Source organism: Triplophysa dalaica, chromosome 1 (assembly GCF_015846415.1).
Source record: "Triplophysa dalaica isolate WHDGS20190420 chromosome 1, ASM1584641v1, whole genome shotgun sequence".
Taxonomy (NCBI): domain Eukaryota; kingdom Metazoa; phylum Chordata; class Actinopteri; order Cypriniformes; family Nemacheilidae; genus Triplophysa; species Triplophysa dalaica.
In genome coordinates, this window is record NC_079542.1 from 16,774,364 (window position 1) to 16,790,615 (window position 16,252).

Below are 16,252 nucleotides of genomic sequence, written 5' to 3' on the forward strand. Positions count from 1 at the left end.
TGTAGGATGATGGGAGTCTGTGTGGGTGTGCATACGGTATGTGTGTGTGTTTGCATGTTTTTGGACTGGAGGTGTGTATATCTGGTAGAGTTGAAAGTAAAGTCAGTAAAGTAGCTCAATGATAGTTCCACATATGAAGAGAATGATTATTATAACTGAGTGATGATGAGTGGAGGACTCACTGCAGGAAGTGTGTATACATGGGGTTGGTGAAAGGATTGGTCGATGTGCAACGGTGCTTCACCCACACGTCATGGCTTTTAGTTTGATATTGTAATTGAATCATCTTGCTTCATCATTTATCATCCTTTAATTGTAGTGTGTATTTAAATACAATCTTTTAAAAAGTAGGGCTGTGCGAAGAAATACGTGATGGATGATAAGTTGCTAAATGATACGCTTTAAATTTGTAAAATCAATTTAGACTACAGCTTCAAAAAACTAAGAGACCATTCCAAATTTTTATTTTAACAGCATTTTTATATGTATTTTGGTCTTTCCAGTCCAGTGTCTGTTGAATTTCTACAAAATCACACCTCAGGAGGGACAAAATCATCCAACAGCAATGTCAAAGTCTGACAGCATGACGAGACACATGAAAACTGTGATTACTATCAAGGTTATCATATAAAATAATATTTTATACTATCCCTAAATACATGTACATATATTACTGTAGTTTTGCTTAAAAGTGAATATGAACTTGTTTTCTTTGAAGTATTTGAAGTCTGAACAAATACAGATCATCTTTTTCTAATTTTTAACTGTTTCTTTAGTGTTCATTTTCTGCTAATAAAATCAGAAAATAATTCAAGGTTCTTACTCCTTTCACAAAGTTAAATTCCAGCACCTTTCCAGATCTTTCAAAGTGTGTTTTCATGCTTTTCAGTAAACATACTTAATCACAAAAAGGGATGATATTGTGCTAAAAAAGATCCTTCAATTTGTGATCATTAATTAATAAATGCAATCAATTTGCAGATCATCATTTTTGTAAAATAGTGTTAGTTTAGTGTCTATTGCTAGTTTCAGTCCAACGCTGTTCACCTCATTTTCACGTCATGTTAATACGCAAATGCATTACTATCCATTGGCATGCTAGTCTGAAAATGAGGTGTGTTCAGGGGCATTGTTTGTGCGTTGCTAGTTTGAGGCAACTGGCATAGACTGCCCTACTGACCAACTGAAACCTGGTCTAAAGTCAACAGCACAATATTTTTGTAATTATTTAAAGAGCGCCTAAGTCATATGCGCCTATAGGCGGGTGCACAGCGTGCGTACATTCTACTTATTACACACAGAGGGATGTGCAGCAGCACACAATAATGCCAAATATTACAAACAAATGGATTACAATGTAAAAGATTATTGTGTACATAGGATAAAAAATCTGACTTGTCATGTGATCTGCTCGCACGTATTAACCTCGCGCAAAAGCACGTTTCCTCTATGGAAAGCATTCAGTTGCTCTTGCAAATTCCTCCATGTAAATACCGAATCCACCATGGCGCGAGTGCAAACGGCACTTAAAGGAAATGGCCTGGGAGATAATACTCGGATTGTTTACTACACGTTATGCAAAAACACACCCATGACTCATTAAGAGAATAGGGAGAACCCTTTTAGTTCATGAGCTGAGCGCACCGACCATTTCTTCCGTTGTTAAACTAGCAAAAATGGATTCGGACACAGCCTGAGTAAACTTGTGTCGACCGTGCGCCTAGATCTTTAAAATAGGTCACAATAAGGAACTGACAAATGTAATTGATATAATTGATTTTTTATTTTCATTTTGCACTTTATGTTGCTAACATGTTATTTAAAATGTATATTTAAATACACAATTGCATTTACATTTTACATACTGCATTTACATTTTGCGTATTGCATTTTAAATTGAAAGTAGCTACCAATATGCTTCCATAACGCCGTTTCGTGTGGTTATTTCATTTTGTTCGTGTCTGTAGATTTATTTCTTTATTTGTTCCAAGATGAAGCAACACTTGTGCGGGAATTTCTTGCATTATTAGAGCTACACCTGCCGGAAGGATTTAAGTTAGGCGTCATTTACGCAACATTAAACCTGATTTAAAAACGCTCACTCCCCATGGAGAAAAATGTCCTTTTTGCTCGATAATTTGGTCTCCATTTTAACCATAAATTGTATTTGGTTTTCAATCCTCCCATGTTGTATGTTCTATATGAAGAATTCAGATGCAAAACCGTCAGACGACTTCAGGCTCCTCCATTAAACTTTACTTCCAGCAAAACCAGATATTCCAGAATGGGCAGAGTGGTATTTAGTGGGTTACTCAATTATTTGAGTAACATATACTATGTGTGAAGAGCATTCAATTTACTTCATAATAAATTTTTTGAGGGATGTTGCTTTTAGAGATTTTTGCAACTCTTGATGTTTAGCCACCCGCCACGTGCGCAGAGTCAGAGCGGCAAGCAAAGCTTGAGCAGAATATTTTTTTATGTGAACGGCAAACGCAATAAGAAGTTTTCAGTTATTTTATCTAAAAAGCAAACTATCGTCAAAAACTTATTTGATATGAAAGTAAGCAATTAAAATTCCAAGCAGTTTCAATCCCTTTTTCCCAAATCCAAGCATTTTTTAAACCTTGAAAACACTGTGTTAAAATTGTAGATTTTTTCTGGATTTCCAGCACCCGTACGAACTCTATCGTCTCTTAATTTATATAGTCTCTCTAAGTTATACAAGCAACATACTAAGGATGGGCATTTGAAGCAAAAATTATATTCGATATTTTCTGAGAATTCTTCGAAATTCGAACCCCTCCCCCGCATGCACAAATATAGGCTGAACGCACGAATGTATCAGGCTACACACACATAAAGAGAGAGAGACCATTCACGCTTTCGATCTGTATAATGATTAGAGGTGCACCGATTGACCGGTCAGAAACCGGAATCGGCCGGTTTTCGCGTGACCGGCCGGTCAGTCTCACGTAATGCCGATTGGAAGCCGACCGTATGTTGCGACGCGGGCAATAACGTCAAATACGCATGTAAACGTCCGTCCAAGACGGCTGTCTTTAATGGCTCATTTACGCCCGTGACTGTGTGGTTCCACCGAACACACACATCATGTAGTGCACAGACAATTTTTGACTGTGCAGTAGTTCACCTTCGTTGCTCCGTCTACTTCGGGTATGTAATACATGCGAACTGTGATGCTAAACTCTGACACATGATAAACTCATGTTGAAGTCGTTCACTTTGTGTAAAACAAATGTAAATTACATTCAACCCGATTAATTGTCTTACGTTAAAACTGTGGTAATTTCACGGAGGTAACATGACTTTCAACATGACTTGAGAAAAATCCAAACTATAAAAAATGAATAAATCAACCAATATTTGTGATATATATCTGATTGAGTTCCTTACTATCACAAAAAAGGGCAAATACATATTTAGAGTAGAATTCACTCAATAATAATTTTTAACTTTTTATTGAAGTGGCAGCTAAAATCAACCCACTTCTTTTAGTACTACAGAACCAAGATAAAGACAAGTTACTTACATTTCAGAAAAAAATAGATAAAGCAATGATAGTTTCAGAAACAGAAACAGACAAGAATAAAGTTGAAGTATTTTATTGTTATCTTAGACTTCTGTGAGAGTTCAAAAATGAAAAAGATTGATTAAGTGATTAAGTTTAGTTATATTTTATTATTTATAATTATTTTCAGTCACAGTGTTCTTCAATTTAAGAGGGCAAGAAAAGATTCTGTAATTTAATGCAGGTTGTAGAACTGTATTTAGGGAAGTTGTAATGTTCAATAATTTATGTAACGATAATAAAAAAATAAGACTTTTTTATATACTGTCAATTATAGTTTGTGGGTATAAAATCGGAATCGACAAAAATCGGAATCGGCAGGTTTCTCAACTGGTCATGAAACTTGCCGATTGCTGATAACCTGTGGATGCTTCGCGCGCAAATGAATGCGCATCCTAGTGTTTGAACAATGATAAGCAAGCTTTGCATGGCAGAGTTTGCGCTGCACTTAATTTCCATCAATTTTATTAAGGACTCCACACAGAACTCATATTTTACATCGTCCCAAGGTATCGTGTATGCCACACACGTCTAAAGTGTGCTGCGTGGCCTACGTAATGTCAGCGAGTGTGAGTCTTCCTTAGTATTCTGTGGACCGCTTTTAAGTGCGTTATTTGCAGCGCCACCCTCTGGTTACATCGCGTCACTACCACATTAACATGGAAAACAAGGGGAATTGTTTTATTTTTAATGTTTTATTTTAAGACGACAATCGCACACACTATTCGATGTTCTATAATTAAATCAATGAATCGAATATTCGAAAATTGTGACTCATCCCTACAACATACAAGTTTTACATTCTTTCTAATTATTGATCATCTTCCACACATCAGGCACATTTGCTCTGCTCTCTGCAGCAGCACCTTGATTCTTCGATTTAACATAACTTTTGGAATTTTTTAAATGATTTAGTTATTGCAAACCATTGGGATACTGTAATATGGACAGTTGCAATATTTTTTTAATTACAATATTAAGTGCAACTTTTTGTTCACACACTGGTGATACCAAATGTTCATGAGTCAGAGGACTTGGATCAAAAGTACAGGTAAAACTTCTCATTAAATGACAAACATTTATCCAATCAAATATCACACCCTTTATTAAGAAACAAGAACAAAAGAAAGGAGCTTGGAAATCCCAGGTCAGAGTTTCTACAGGCCCGTCAGACTTGTTGTTTATGTGGATGTATCTCCATAGATTTAAAACTAATTCTGAGATATGGCAGAGGGATTTTGACCTCTCTGGACCAGCTTCCTGTTTCTAAGGTTGATGGTGCTGGTATGGTGAAGTAGTAACATAATGCAAAATCTGCCACTTTCATTGTTAATCAAACTGATGCTGGTATTGTGGTGTTATGATGGAATGAGGAATAGAGAGGAAACCAAAATGTCTTTTCAGGCTCTATGGCAACCAGTGTGAACCAATGCTTCTGATAAAGAGTGCATGTACCAACATGTAGACAGATACTTGTAATGTTTTTTTTAAGAAAATATATACATGCACACATACTGCTCCATACAATGCTTTGAATGATCTGATGTGTATTTGGGTCTTAACCATTTGCCTCTCTGTGTGTTTCTCTTTCAGGATGCTAAGGGTCATGGGGCATTTGTGGGCGTTGTGGCAGGAGCATTGTTTTTGTTCTTGGCTGTATTTGTATTGGTGTGTACAGAGACCCTCTCTCAGAGATGGAGAACTTTGCTTGGCCTCGCTGTGTGGGCCACACATCTCACAATGGGCTTCACCTTTATTTTCGGCAAAGAACGTATTTGTTCTTTACCATGGGACCAGGTAAAACACCACTTTGTACTTATACATTTTTACATACCACAAATGAAACCAGCAGGTGTAACAGTAGACATAAAAGCATGTAATATGGCCAACAATATGCAATTTAATTCTTGTCAATTTTAGTACTCGCCAGTGTAGACCAGACTGATCCAGAAGCACATCCTGTGTCAGTTTTTTATCTCACACATATAATATATTTTATAACGATCTCAAATATGTGTTTTTTTAACATTTCTATTTAATTCAGTCCTAAATATTCGTTTGGTTTTATTTTATGTTGTGCATAAAAACTGAAACAGGAAGTGCTTCTGGATCAGGGTTGTTTACGTCATGCACAATTCTCTACTGTATGTTTCTACACTATATAAATGTTACATTTTCCTCTTCTTTCTCTCTCTCTCTCTCTCTCTCTCTCTCTGTCTCTCTCTCTCTCTCTCCAGGTGCCCTTCTTCCTCTTCATCATCATTACAGTTTACACCATGCTGCCATTTCAGATGAGCTATGCCGTAACTCTGAGTATCATCTCCTCTCTGTCTCACATCATTGCTCTGTCAGTGGACCTCACAGCGTTTCAGAAGGCACCTAAACAACCCTTCACCAACCAGGTAAACTCAAACGCAGATGGAGATTCCCATTGGGTGAAAGGAGCCGGTTTATTTAAATATCTTTTTAAGTTTTAGGAAAATCTATTAGCAGACAAGCTGGGAAGGATGTCACACCTCTATGTTAAAGTGTTGGTCTCTATACCTCTTTCTCCTTAGCTGTTGTCAAATGCAGTGGTGTTTGTTTGTGGAACTGTGGTTGGGGCATTTCATAAGGTTTTGATGGAGAAAGCTCTTCGGCAGACGTTTCAGGATACTCTCCGCTGCCTTGGCATTCGCATGAAACTGGAGATTGAAAAAAGACAACAGGTGCTCATACAACTTTGTTTCTGCACACATTCATACAGACACAGCAAAAACAAACACATAGAAAACATGATGCTAGTATTTTTCAAACATCAGCCTTCATTGAAAAATTATTGATTTAGATAATTGAGATATAGATTATTGTGTCAGATCATGTTTGCAAACATTTTTAAAGGAGAAAGTAAACAGGAACCGTTATCATTTTTTGTTATTTTGTTTTTGTTTGCTTAACAAAGTTAACATACTGTTAGGGTAAAAACTTGAATTTGAATTTTGTTGACTGTATCCCTAAACAGAGCCCATATTTTTCAACGTCCACCAAACTCTGCAGTCTTTTGTTCTGACTCTGCTTTTTTTGTAAACTAGTCAATTAATCAACTGCCTTTGTATCTACCTAGCAACCATTTAAAACACCATAGTATCCGCTTAGCAACACCTTAGCAACTGAGGAACGAGCAAATTTGCTTGGTTCTAGCAACCTCCCAGAATACTATAGCATCAATCTTTTAAAATATAATTCTGTGTTTCGTTTGCTCAAGACTGAACATCCAAGAATGTATTCAAAAACTTTAATTAAATCCGTAATCTTTAAGACTTCTTCTAAATTTTGTATGAGCCATGTTTTAAGAGAACATTTATGGTTTTACCTCATAAACCTTAGCTCTAAATAAATATGTCAACTTTGGCTTTCCGCTGTTTTATAGTTTTTTGAAGATATTAAAGATGAATAAATGATTGTGATTTTTGTGAAGTAAGTTTATGCCATCCCTAATTCAAAATCAGTTCTTTCCTCTTTACACGAGCCATGGGTTCTCAGTTAGTTGGTGGTGTTGTTGCACAGTTTTTTGCACAGTTTCACAGTTTCAGTGTAATTGCAGGCTGTTTAAGAATAACCAAGACATATTTTTTCCCAAATGGACAGATGAGAAAATCCCAGAACAATGCACTAATAGTGAGCACACAAGCACATAAGAAAGAGTGTCCTTAGAAAACACAGTGAAGAAAAAATAAGCAGCGCTGTGTACCTCTGAATGATATAATCTGTCGGTTTCCCATTACGCTCTCTCACAGTCCAAATCAAACAGGCCAGTTTTGCATTACAACAACAGCAGAAAGTGATAGTGAATAGGACACTTGAGATGAGAGTTGGTCATTAGGATTGCTGTAATTATGGATTCATAGGTTGGGTTTGCACAGCAGTAAACACCAGAAGCAAACTAGAGACATGAAACAGTGAATGTCTGATATCAGAAGTGTTATCTTACATTTGTATGTGTGTGTGTATTCGTTGTGCTATAGGAAAACCTGTTACAGTCAGTGCTTCCTGTATACATATCCATGAAGATGAAACTGGCCATAATGGAGCGCTGCAAATGCAAAGACAAAGAGGAACAGCAGCGTATGGTGCGAGACAACAACTTCCACAGTCTCTATGTGAAAAGACATGAAAACGTCAGGTAACACACACAGAGTAATTTCAGAGTCTCTAGTTTCTACCTTCTCATTAAACCGATCCTGATATTGAATGAATGGTCAGTCTGTTAGCACGGACTCATTTCCCACCAGCCCCATGACTAGAAATGGGGGAATGGGGCGCTATTGACAGGGTTCGTAGGTATGCTAAAATAATCCTGAAAAATGTTTGATTTTAAATGTGGTGCTTTCAATGTTTAAAAATGCTTGGATTTGGGACAAAGGGCTTTATACTGCTTGAAATCAGAATGTTACAATAGTTCACTTTTTAGATAAATGAACTGAAATGTTCTTATTGCGTTTGCCGTGTGCATTAAAAACATTCTGCTAGAGATTGCCGCTCTGATTCTGCACACGTGGCGGTCGGCGATGTAGGCTATGAAGAGCTCAGATGCAAAACCCTCTTAAAGCAACCTCCGTCAAAAATTCAATTATGATGTTAAGTGAATGCTTTCGACACATAGTATATGTTATCCTACTCAAATAATTTTGCTTCAAAACCCACTAAATACCACACTCTGCCCCATCTGAAATATCTGGTTTTTAAATTAAATTAAAAGGGGGAGCTTTGAGGGGTTTGCATCTGAATTCTTCTAATGGAACAGATAACATGGGAGGTTTGAAAACAAAAACTATTTATCAAATTATCAAATATCCTTCTCCAAAGAATGCAAAAACTCCATAGGGAGTGAGCGTTTCTGTGCCACATAAGATGTTCACAGCGGGATTGCAGGGATGGTGCAGCTTTTAAGTGTAGCTTTAATAATGCAAGAAATTAGCTTCATCTTGAGTCAAATAATAAAACATATCTTCCAACACAAACAAATTGAAATAACCACGCGAAACAGTGTGTCATCATTTTAGAATTTTTATTCCACTGTCAGCGATGGCCTTCTATGTTTTATGTTGAGCCCTGTTCCCGAGTGGGATATACAAATCCTTATTCTTTAAAATATAGGTCACGTGTAACAAACTCAGCGCACTCAGTCTATTGCAGGTTTAGGCCTAATGAAATGATGCAAAACTTATCTCAAATAGTATTAGGCAATATATTATTTCATATTTGTTCTCAAGAAGACTACTTTATTTGGCAATATAGATGACTGAAGTAAAAAAAGTTAAAATAATAACTACATACTTTGCAAATCTTACTAACCAAAGGCTCAAAAGGTTTTCAGTCCAGGACAAAATATAACCTTGTGCTCGTGCGCAAGGTTAATAGGCGAGAACAGACCACAGGACAAGTCAGATTTTTTATCCTATGTGCTTTCCTGTTGCTCAGTGGTAAGAGCCTTGCGTTGACGACGTAAGGTTGTGGGTTCGATCCCAGGGGATTGCACATACTTAGAAACAAAAATGTATAGGATAATGCAATGTGAGTCGCTTTGGATAAAAGCGTCTGATAAATGTAAATGTACACAAGAATCTTTAACATTGTCCATTTATTTGTAATATGTGGCATTATTGTGTGCTGATTCTCGTCCCTCTGTGTGTAATAAACAGAATATAAAGGCGCTGTGCACCCGCCCATAAGCGCATTTCACTAACGTGCTCTTTAAATAACAAAATATTAAATATTGCCCCATTGACTAGACCAGGTTTCAGTCAGTCAGTCAGTTGTGGAGTCTATGTCAGTTGCCTCAAAAATGCAATGCGCCAGCAATGCATCTGAACACACCTCGTTTTCAGATCAGCACACCCATGGGCGGAAATGCTTTTGCTATTTAAACATGACGTGAAAATGATAACTGCGTTGGACTGAAACTAGCAAAAAAAAAATTCAGGGTCTGCAAGCTCTTGCAAATGATAGTTAATTTTTGGGAGGCATGTAAAATGTAGGCCTATTTATCTTGCCAGACAGTTGGGAATGCCATTTTAGGATCTTTTTAGCATAATATCATCACTTTTTGTGATTAAGTATATATACTGGAAATGCATGAAAGCACACATTGAAAATACTGGAAAAGTCCTGGAACTCGACTTTATAAAAGGTGTAAGAGCTCTGTATGCATATTCTTTTTATATGTCCCATGCACAAAACATTCAGTTCTCAGGCCATCGGTTATGTTTAGATGCATGGTCCACCTCCGCACAGCTGCTCGGACAGGCTCACTCACCTGTGTGTGTGTTTCAGCAAACAATAGAGAGCTGTTCCCCTGCCGGGATTCAGACGCTCGCCTGTCTTTCTGAACCTGTTCATTAGAAGGGTGATGCATACATGCTTTATGAGTGTGTGCGTGTGTGTGTTTGTTCTTTTAGTGTGCACTGAGGACAGCTCAAGTCATAAAGGTTCATTTTCATGAGCCCTCTTTATGAAGTTTTTGTTCATCATGGGTGTTCAGACAGCTGTTACACTGAGCTGCTGCTGTTCAACACAGTGTTTTCTTGTCCTCAGGAAAAGTCATGTCAAATCTTAAATCTCTTCTTAAATGATCTGACTCGAAAACATTTTTTCTTTTGAGTTTCAGGTCAAAGGTAAGGCAGAATAACAAGTAACTGTCTTCTTTGTCTTTCTGGGACTTCCTCTGTCATTCTTTTAGTATCCTGTACGCTGACATTGTGGGTTTCACACGTTTGGCCAGTGACTGTTCTCCCAAGGAGCTTGTAATCATGCTGAATGAACTTTTTGGAAAATTTGACCAGATTGCTAAAGTAAGTATCATGTAAATTATTAATTCATAGCAGTGTGCACATTGGCTGTGAATTGTGCATTGAAATAAGTGAAGGTTAAAATGGTTGGTCATCTGTTTTTCTTATAGGAGAATGAGTGTATGCGAATAAAAATTCTTGGCGACTGTTATTACTGTGTGTCTGGCCTACCCGTTTCTCTGCCAAAGCATGCCAAAAACTGTGTAAAAATGGGCCTGGACATGTGTGAAGCCATCAAGTAAGTTTGTATAGGCCTACAAGCACACACAAACATACGCTTACACACTGTTTCTCTATATACTGTAGTCAAGATACTGAGCAAGATACTGTTGTATAGGATGAGTTTTGTCTATTCCTCACTTGCAGGCAGGTTCGGGAGGCAACAGGTGTGGATATAAACATGCGAGTAGGTGTGCACTCTGGAAACGTCTTATGTGGTGTGATTGGCCTACGGAAGTGGCAGTTTGATGTGTGGTCACATGATGTGACCTTAGCCAATCATATGGAGTCTGGAGGGCTACCCGGGTATGAACGCTTCAATCAGAATCTCTTCCTAAAGTACAACAACCCCAAAATGTTTTTTTTCTCATAATTTACTCACCGTCATGTCAGTCCAAACCTGAATGACTTTCCTTCTTCTAAAGAACGCAAAAGAAGATATTTTGAAAGAATGTTTAAGTGTTGCATTGTCTTCCTCTTTATAAACAAAAAACCACTGAGACAATTCTCAAAATAGCTTCTTTTGTGTTCCAAAGAAGAGTCAATGATGACGAACAACTTTTTTTTTATTATTTGGTGGGACTATTTCATTAAGTCACTTTACCTTATTATATTTACACTTAAGCAATGAGAAGACAAATTGATCCAAAGTGACTAACAAACGCTTCATGTTTTTTTTTTGTCTCTTTTCCCACTAGCCGAGTTCACATCACAGAGGCGACTCTAAAGCATCTGAACAAAGCGTATGAGGTGGAGGAGGGTACCGGTCACCTGAGAGACCCCTACCTTAAAGAGCTCAACATCAAGACTTACCTGGTCATAGACCCACGGGTAAGAATTTGAGCTCGCACATTAGTAGTCCTTCTGTTTACTGTATATTTGTGCACATTCCTAAATTAATGTGTTTATATGTGTGTGTTTAGTCAAAAGAATCATCGCTGATGGCTCCCAGCGTTACTAAGCCTCGTGTTAGCGACGGTTTGAAGATGCGAGCTTCTGTGCGGATGACACGCTTCCTGGAGTCGTGGGGGGCCGTCAAACCCTTCGCTCACCTGCAGAGCCGAGAGGAATTCAGCGCGGATGCCATGGTCAATGGCAAGGGTCGCTGCAAGGTCAGATACATGCAAACTTTAAAGAAACAGTTCACCCATACAAAGTCCTTCCCGAAACCTTGGATGCCCAAATTGGCTGTTTTTCAGGAAATGGAAAGACACTGTACTTTTGAAATCATTCAATACTGTGTTCTTAAAGTTGACAAGCACTTTTTAATACTTTTATTGGTTCGATATTTGCAGAACCCAGTGGCAAACATAAAGTCTAAATAATATTGGCTACTAATTTAAAATCACAAAATAGGGTTGGGCCGATAGAAGATGACATCGTGATTCCCCTGCATGATGCAGTTTTTGTCATCAGGAGGGTCCGCAGTCGTCCGCACATCCTTTCCGCATATGCGTACATCAGATCCCAAGACAAATGTTGACAGCCGAGTCCACCGTATGACAATGCCTATTCCAAATTTGCATGTCGTACGTGTGCGAGTAGGCTACTTATACAAATGATTGATAACCCATTGCAAAATATGATTTGGTCACAGTCTGGATACCTGAATAATTGTTTTGGCAGATAGCCATCTAGCAAACTGATATAACCCCCACCTCGCCCCCCCCCCCCCGATGTCGTCATCCGCAATGTTTAACTGTAGGAATCGTCTGATGACAATTTGGTAGACATCGCCCAACCCAATCACAAAATATGTTGATTTAGAAGGACAGCATAGATATGGTTTCACAAGACTTCTATCACTTTATATGTTCACGTAAGCAAATGAGTAAAATGAACTTCCTTTATGGTGTTATTCGGTCCTTTTGGAAGGGCTAAAAACACTTGGACACTATGAACTGTGTGGAAAACAGCAGAATGTAGATGTTAATAATATAAACTCTAGAATATGGGTTTGGAACAATTCAAGATGAAGTAAATGGATTGTCACCTTTTGGTTCATTTGAAGATCATTTTATCAAAGCGGATATACATGCTGATAAAGATATACGGGACACACCTTTGTGCAAAAGATTCTCACATTTGTATCTCTCCTCAGGACATCCCTCTCAGATCAGTAACGACCAAAATTACAGAAAGGTGAGCTGTGTTTTCTTTCATTCAAACTGCAAAAACTAATTCACACAGACAAACCAAAATCTATATTCCCATTTAAAAAAAGGGAACAATTCTTTTTAAAGAGGTAGGCCAGAGCCTGGTTTTGTATTACCCACTAAAGTAGCAATGTTGAAGTTGTCTTTCTCACTGTTGCTCTCTGACAGCTTTGATGAGTCTCTTGAGGAGCCCTTCTCTTTACCTGCCGCTCCCTTGAGCACACATAAGTGAGTGTAGCCATACAGACTCAGCCAGCTCTCTGTGACCCAGAGTTTCAACACTAACAATGTAATCTCTCATTGAGCCTCTGCCACTGGTCATACAGTTAGCATGACCATGGCTGCAGTCCTTCCATGTGACTCAGGGTGCCTTTCTGTTTTCATAAAAGATTTCCATGCACTCCTGGCTTGCACAAGTGTGTGTGTGTTTTTTTTGCTTGAGAGAGAGAGAGAGAGAGAGAGAGAGAGGGGAAATAGCATTTTTCCTTCCTGAGCCATGTTGAGGCACATTGCAAGGGGACTCTTGCAATTTCTCTCATGGGGTTTAAGCTAACACACAGTATCCTGCCTGCTGTAGCCCTCACCCACCCGCACACAAGCTGTGAGCACACCTACACTAAATGTTCTTTTTTTCTAACTCATGCTTTAGATCTCTAAAGCATTACCACTAAAACAACAAGCTGAAACAAATCACACATTTACCCCCGCTTCCCACAATATGTACAGCCCGCACTGCAGGTCAACTCAATAACCGCATGACCATATCTATAACCATGTCCTCTGTCACACAATGCCAATGTATAGATATCACTCTGTAATATAGACATCTACATTTTGTTTATGTGCATTAATTTATGTGCCCAAACGTGTCTAAGAGTAATACCGTCCTCTTCAGGAACAAATCTCAGAAGACGAAGTTTGATGAAGAACTTCACGACAAGATGACCACCACCATCAATGACCTGAGCTCCAGCAAGTTAGTCTTTATACACATTGACACAAATGCATTTGATTTTTGACGCAGTACAGTAGTTTTGTAACAGAAGCATTGATTTTAAGTTGAGTGAAGAAAGATTCTATGCATGCATGTGTGCAGGCAGTGGGTGAAGTCTGAAGAGATCTCTGGCCTTACGCTGTGGTTTACAAAAAGAGATCTAGAAAAGCAGGTGAGTCATAGTAATAATATAAATACTTGATTAATAATTTATAAAAATTTCAGCATATGTATTAACAATCTAACACATAATGTTTAACAATATTTGAATATTAATGTGTGTTTGTGTGGCTCTCTCAGTACAGGACTATAGAGATGCCAAGCTTTAAATACTACATCGCCTGCGCCACCTTCATCTTCATGTGCATCTTTATCATCCAGATGTTTGTTACCCAACAGTAAGTGACATAAACACAAGCAAAAGCTCTTAAAACAAGACTTTGAAACAACTATGATGCTGTCTCTCTCTTCTGTCAGCCGTAAAGAGCTGGGACTGGCATTTGCAGTATTGGCGTGTGTTCTTCTTTTGACCCTGTGCATCTGTTTTGCAGGTCATATTCAGGTTAGACCACCACTGCCTTCCTTTGCCTCAAGACACACACACACACACACACACACATTCATTAATAGCTTCTGGTATATTTGTGGTCATCTGGCACATTTAGCTTCGCCACTATGGTTTTACAGATGCTGGAGATTAGAGTGCCTTGTATTCTGGTGTGGGGAGAGGCTTATGCTATGTCCGTGTTGGGCATTGACTTATTTTGGAATGTGAAATAACTAAGAACAGACTGACATTTGCTGATGTGTCACTCACAAACATAAATACATATACAGCTTGGGTGCCAGACATACACACACACAATGCTCCTCACTGTGGCTGGCCCATTCAAACACACTGACGCCTTTTTTCAAAACATTCAGACTTTTAACCTTGAATCCAACATTCTCTTTATTAACTGATATTTCCTTTCTGTTTCTATCTCAGAGAATGTTTCCAGAGAAACTGAAGTCGTGTACGTGGCTGTCGGCTCTATCGGATGCAGTGGTAAAGAGGCCTTTTGTGCGCCTCCCATTGGCAACTTTTGCTACAGCAGTCATAGTCATCCTCGCCATGTTCAACTTGGTAATGCTCAGGTTCTCATATGCACAACTTTTATATACATTCAAAATAACATTTATGCATTTGGCAGACGCTTTTAACCAAAGTGACTTTATACATTTGTATCTGAGTATGTATTGACTATATAGGGACTAAAACACTGTGTTGTGCATGCGCTGAAGCACTACAAACATCAGACCATTTTATTTTAACATAAAACTACTCTCATATCCCCAGTTTTTTAAAAAGGCAGATTTATGTGATACTTCGAGGCAAAATAATAGCAAAAAACAGGACTCTCATGTGGATGATCTTTCATATTTGCCTGTGAGTTGCAAACGCACACACATATACACCTGTTTGTATTATTATGGTTCGAACTGTATCAAGAGCTAATCACAACTTCTACTTTATTTCCAGTACTCGGTATATAATTGTATATTGGCGTTGATCGCCTGTGGAGTGTTTTTGAGAGTGAGTTTGGAGCTCAAGGTGGCCTTCCTCTTCATCGTCTCTACTGTTTACTACATCATCATTCTCTACTCTCAGAAGAATCTCTTCCACAGCTACGAATGCCTGAATTTCCCCAACTACATCAGGTACACACACACAAACACACACGTACACGTTAGATTTCATGTTTTATGGGGACTTTTCAAAGACATGATGATTTTTATACTTCACTACAAACTGTATATATACTGTATAAACTGTTTATCCCCTAATCATCACACTAATCCTGTTTACTGTTTCCATTTAAAATCTTTTAGTTTGTTTTATAATCTGTCTATTTTGATGTAACAATTGTCAGTGTTCATCTGTTGCAGTGAGAACGGCAGTCTTATTCTGTCCGAATTAGGACTTATGAAGCACCCACAACACATGAGCTGCATCTACATCACACTCTTTCTCTTTACCATGCTGCTCATATCCCGCCAGGTACAAACCCTAAACCACATATGGGCCTACATCCATATTCTACTATACTAAAATATAGTACCTGACTACAGTCTGCTGTCTTCTTCTAAGAATGAGTACTGCTGTCGTCAGGACTTCCTGTTGAAGAACAAGAACCAGGCTGATAAGGAAGAAGTGGAGCTATGCGAAAACCTGAACCGCCTCCTCCTGGAGAATGTTCTCCCTGCGCATGTGGCTGCACTCTTTGTGGGGGAGAACAAAAAGAATGAGGTGGGGCTGCTGTCCACTATCTCTTTACTAAACCAGAAATACAAGGTAGGAACCGCCATGAAGCGGCCGGGATGAGTCTGCATATCCATCCCTTTGTCTCTCATGCAAGAACAAACATATTCCAGTGATTCCCAACCAGGAGTACATTTATGAGTTGTTCTGGTTTGGTGGTGT

The 16,252-nt window shown here is 38.4% G+C and overlaps 1 protein-coding gene across 3 annotated transcripts in view; it reads left to right on the forward strand.

The window, feature by feature from the left end:
* Positions 1-16,252, forward strand: part of adcy7 (adenylate cyclase 7) — a 48,057-nt gene that overhangs the window by 26,726 nt on the left and 5,079 nt on the right. Inside the window, exons 3-22 of one of the 3 annotated variants that reach the window (XM_056744558.1) lie at positions 5,186-5,389; positions 5,830-5,994; positions 6,151-6,300; positions 7,597-7,754; positions 10,311-10,422; positions 10,530-10,657; positions 10,786-10,944; positions 11,337-11,469; positions 11,562-11,750; positions 12,740-12,780; positions 12,963-13,022; positions 13,690-13,770; positions 13,891-13,960; positions 14,089-14,186; positions 14,266-14,350; positions 14,777-14,914; positions 15,128-15,217; positions 15,311-15,489; positions 15,718-15,829; positions 15,920-16,123. In XM_056744558.1, coding sequence (XP_056600536.1) covers positions 5,186-5,389; positions 5,830-5,994; positions 6,151-6,300; positions 7,597-7,754; positions 10,311-10,422; positions 10,530-10,657; positions 10,786-10,944; positions 11,337-11,469; positions 11,562-11,750; positions 12,740-12,780; positions 12,963-13,022; positions 13,690-13,770; positions 13,891-13,960; positions 14,089-14,186; positions 14,266-14,350; positions 14,777-14,914; positions 15,128-15,217; positions 15,311-15,489; positions 15,718-15,829; positions 15,920-16,123 — 2,556 coding nt within the window. The remainder of the gene's footprint in view (positions 1-5,185; positions 5,390-5,829; positions 5,995-6,150; positions 6,301-7,596; positions 7,755-10,310; positions 10,423-10,529; positions 10,658-10,785; positions 10,945-11,336; positions 11,470-11,561; positions 11,751-12,739; positions 12,781-12,962; positions 13,023-13,689; positions 13,771-13,890; positions 13,961-14,088; positions 14,187-14,265; positions 14,351-14,776; positions 14,915-15,127; positions 15,218-15,310; positions 15,490-15,717; positions 15,830-15,919; positions 16,124-16,252) is intronic. The other 2 variants (XM_056744567.1, XM_056744576.1) reach the window with 2 other exon arrangements.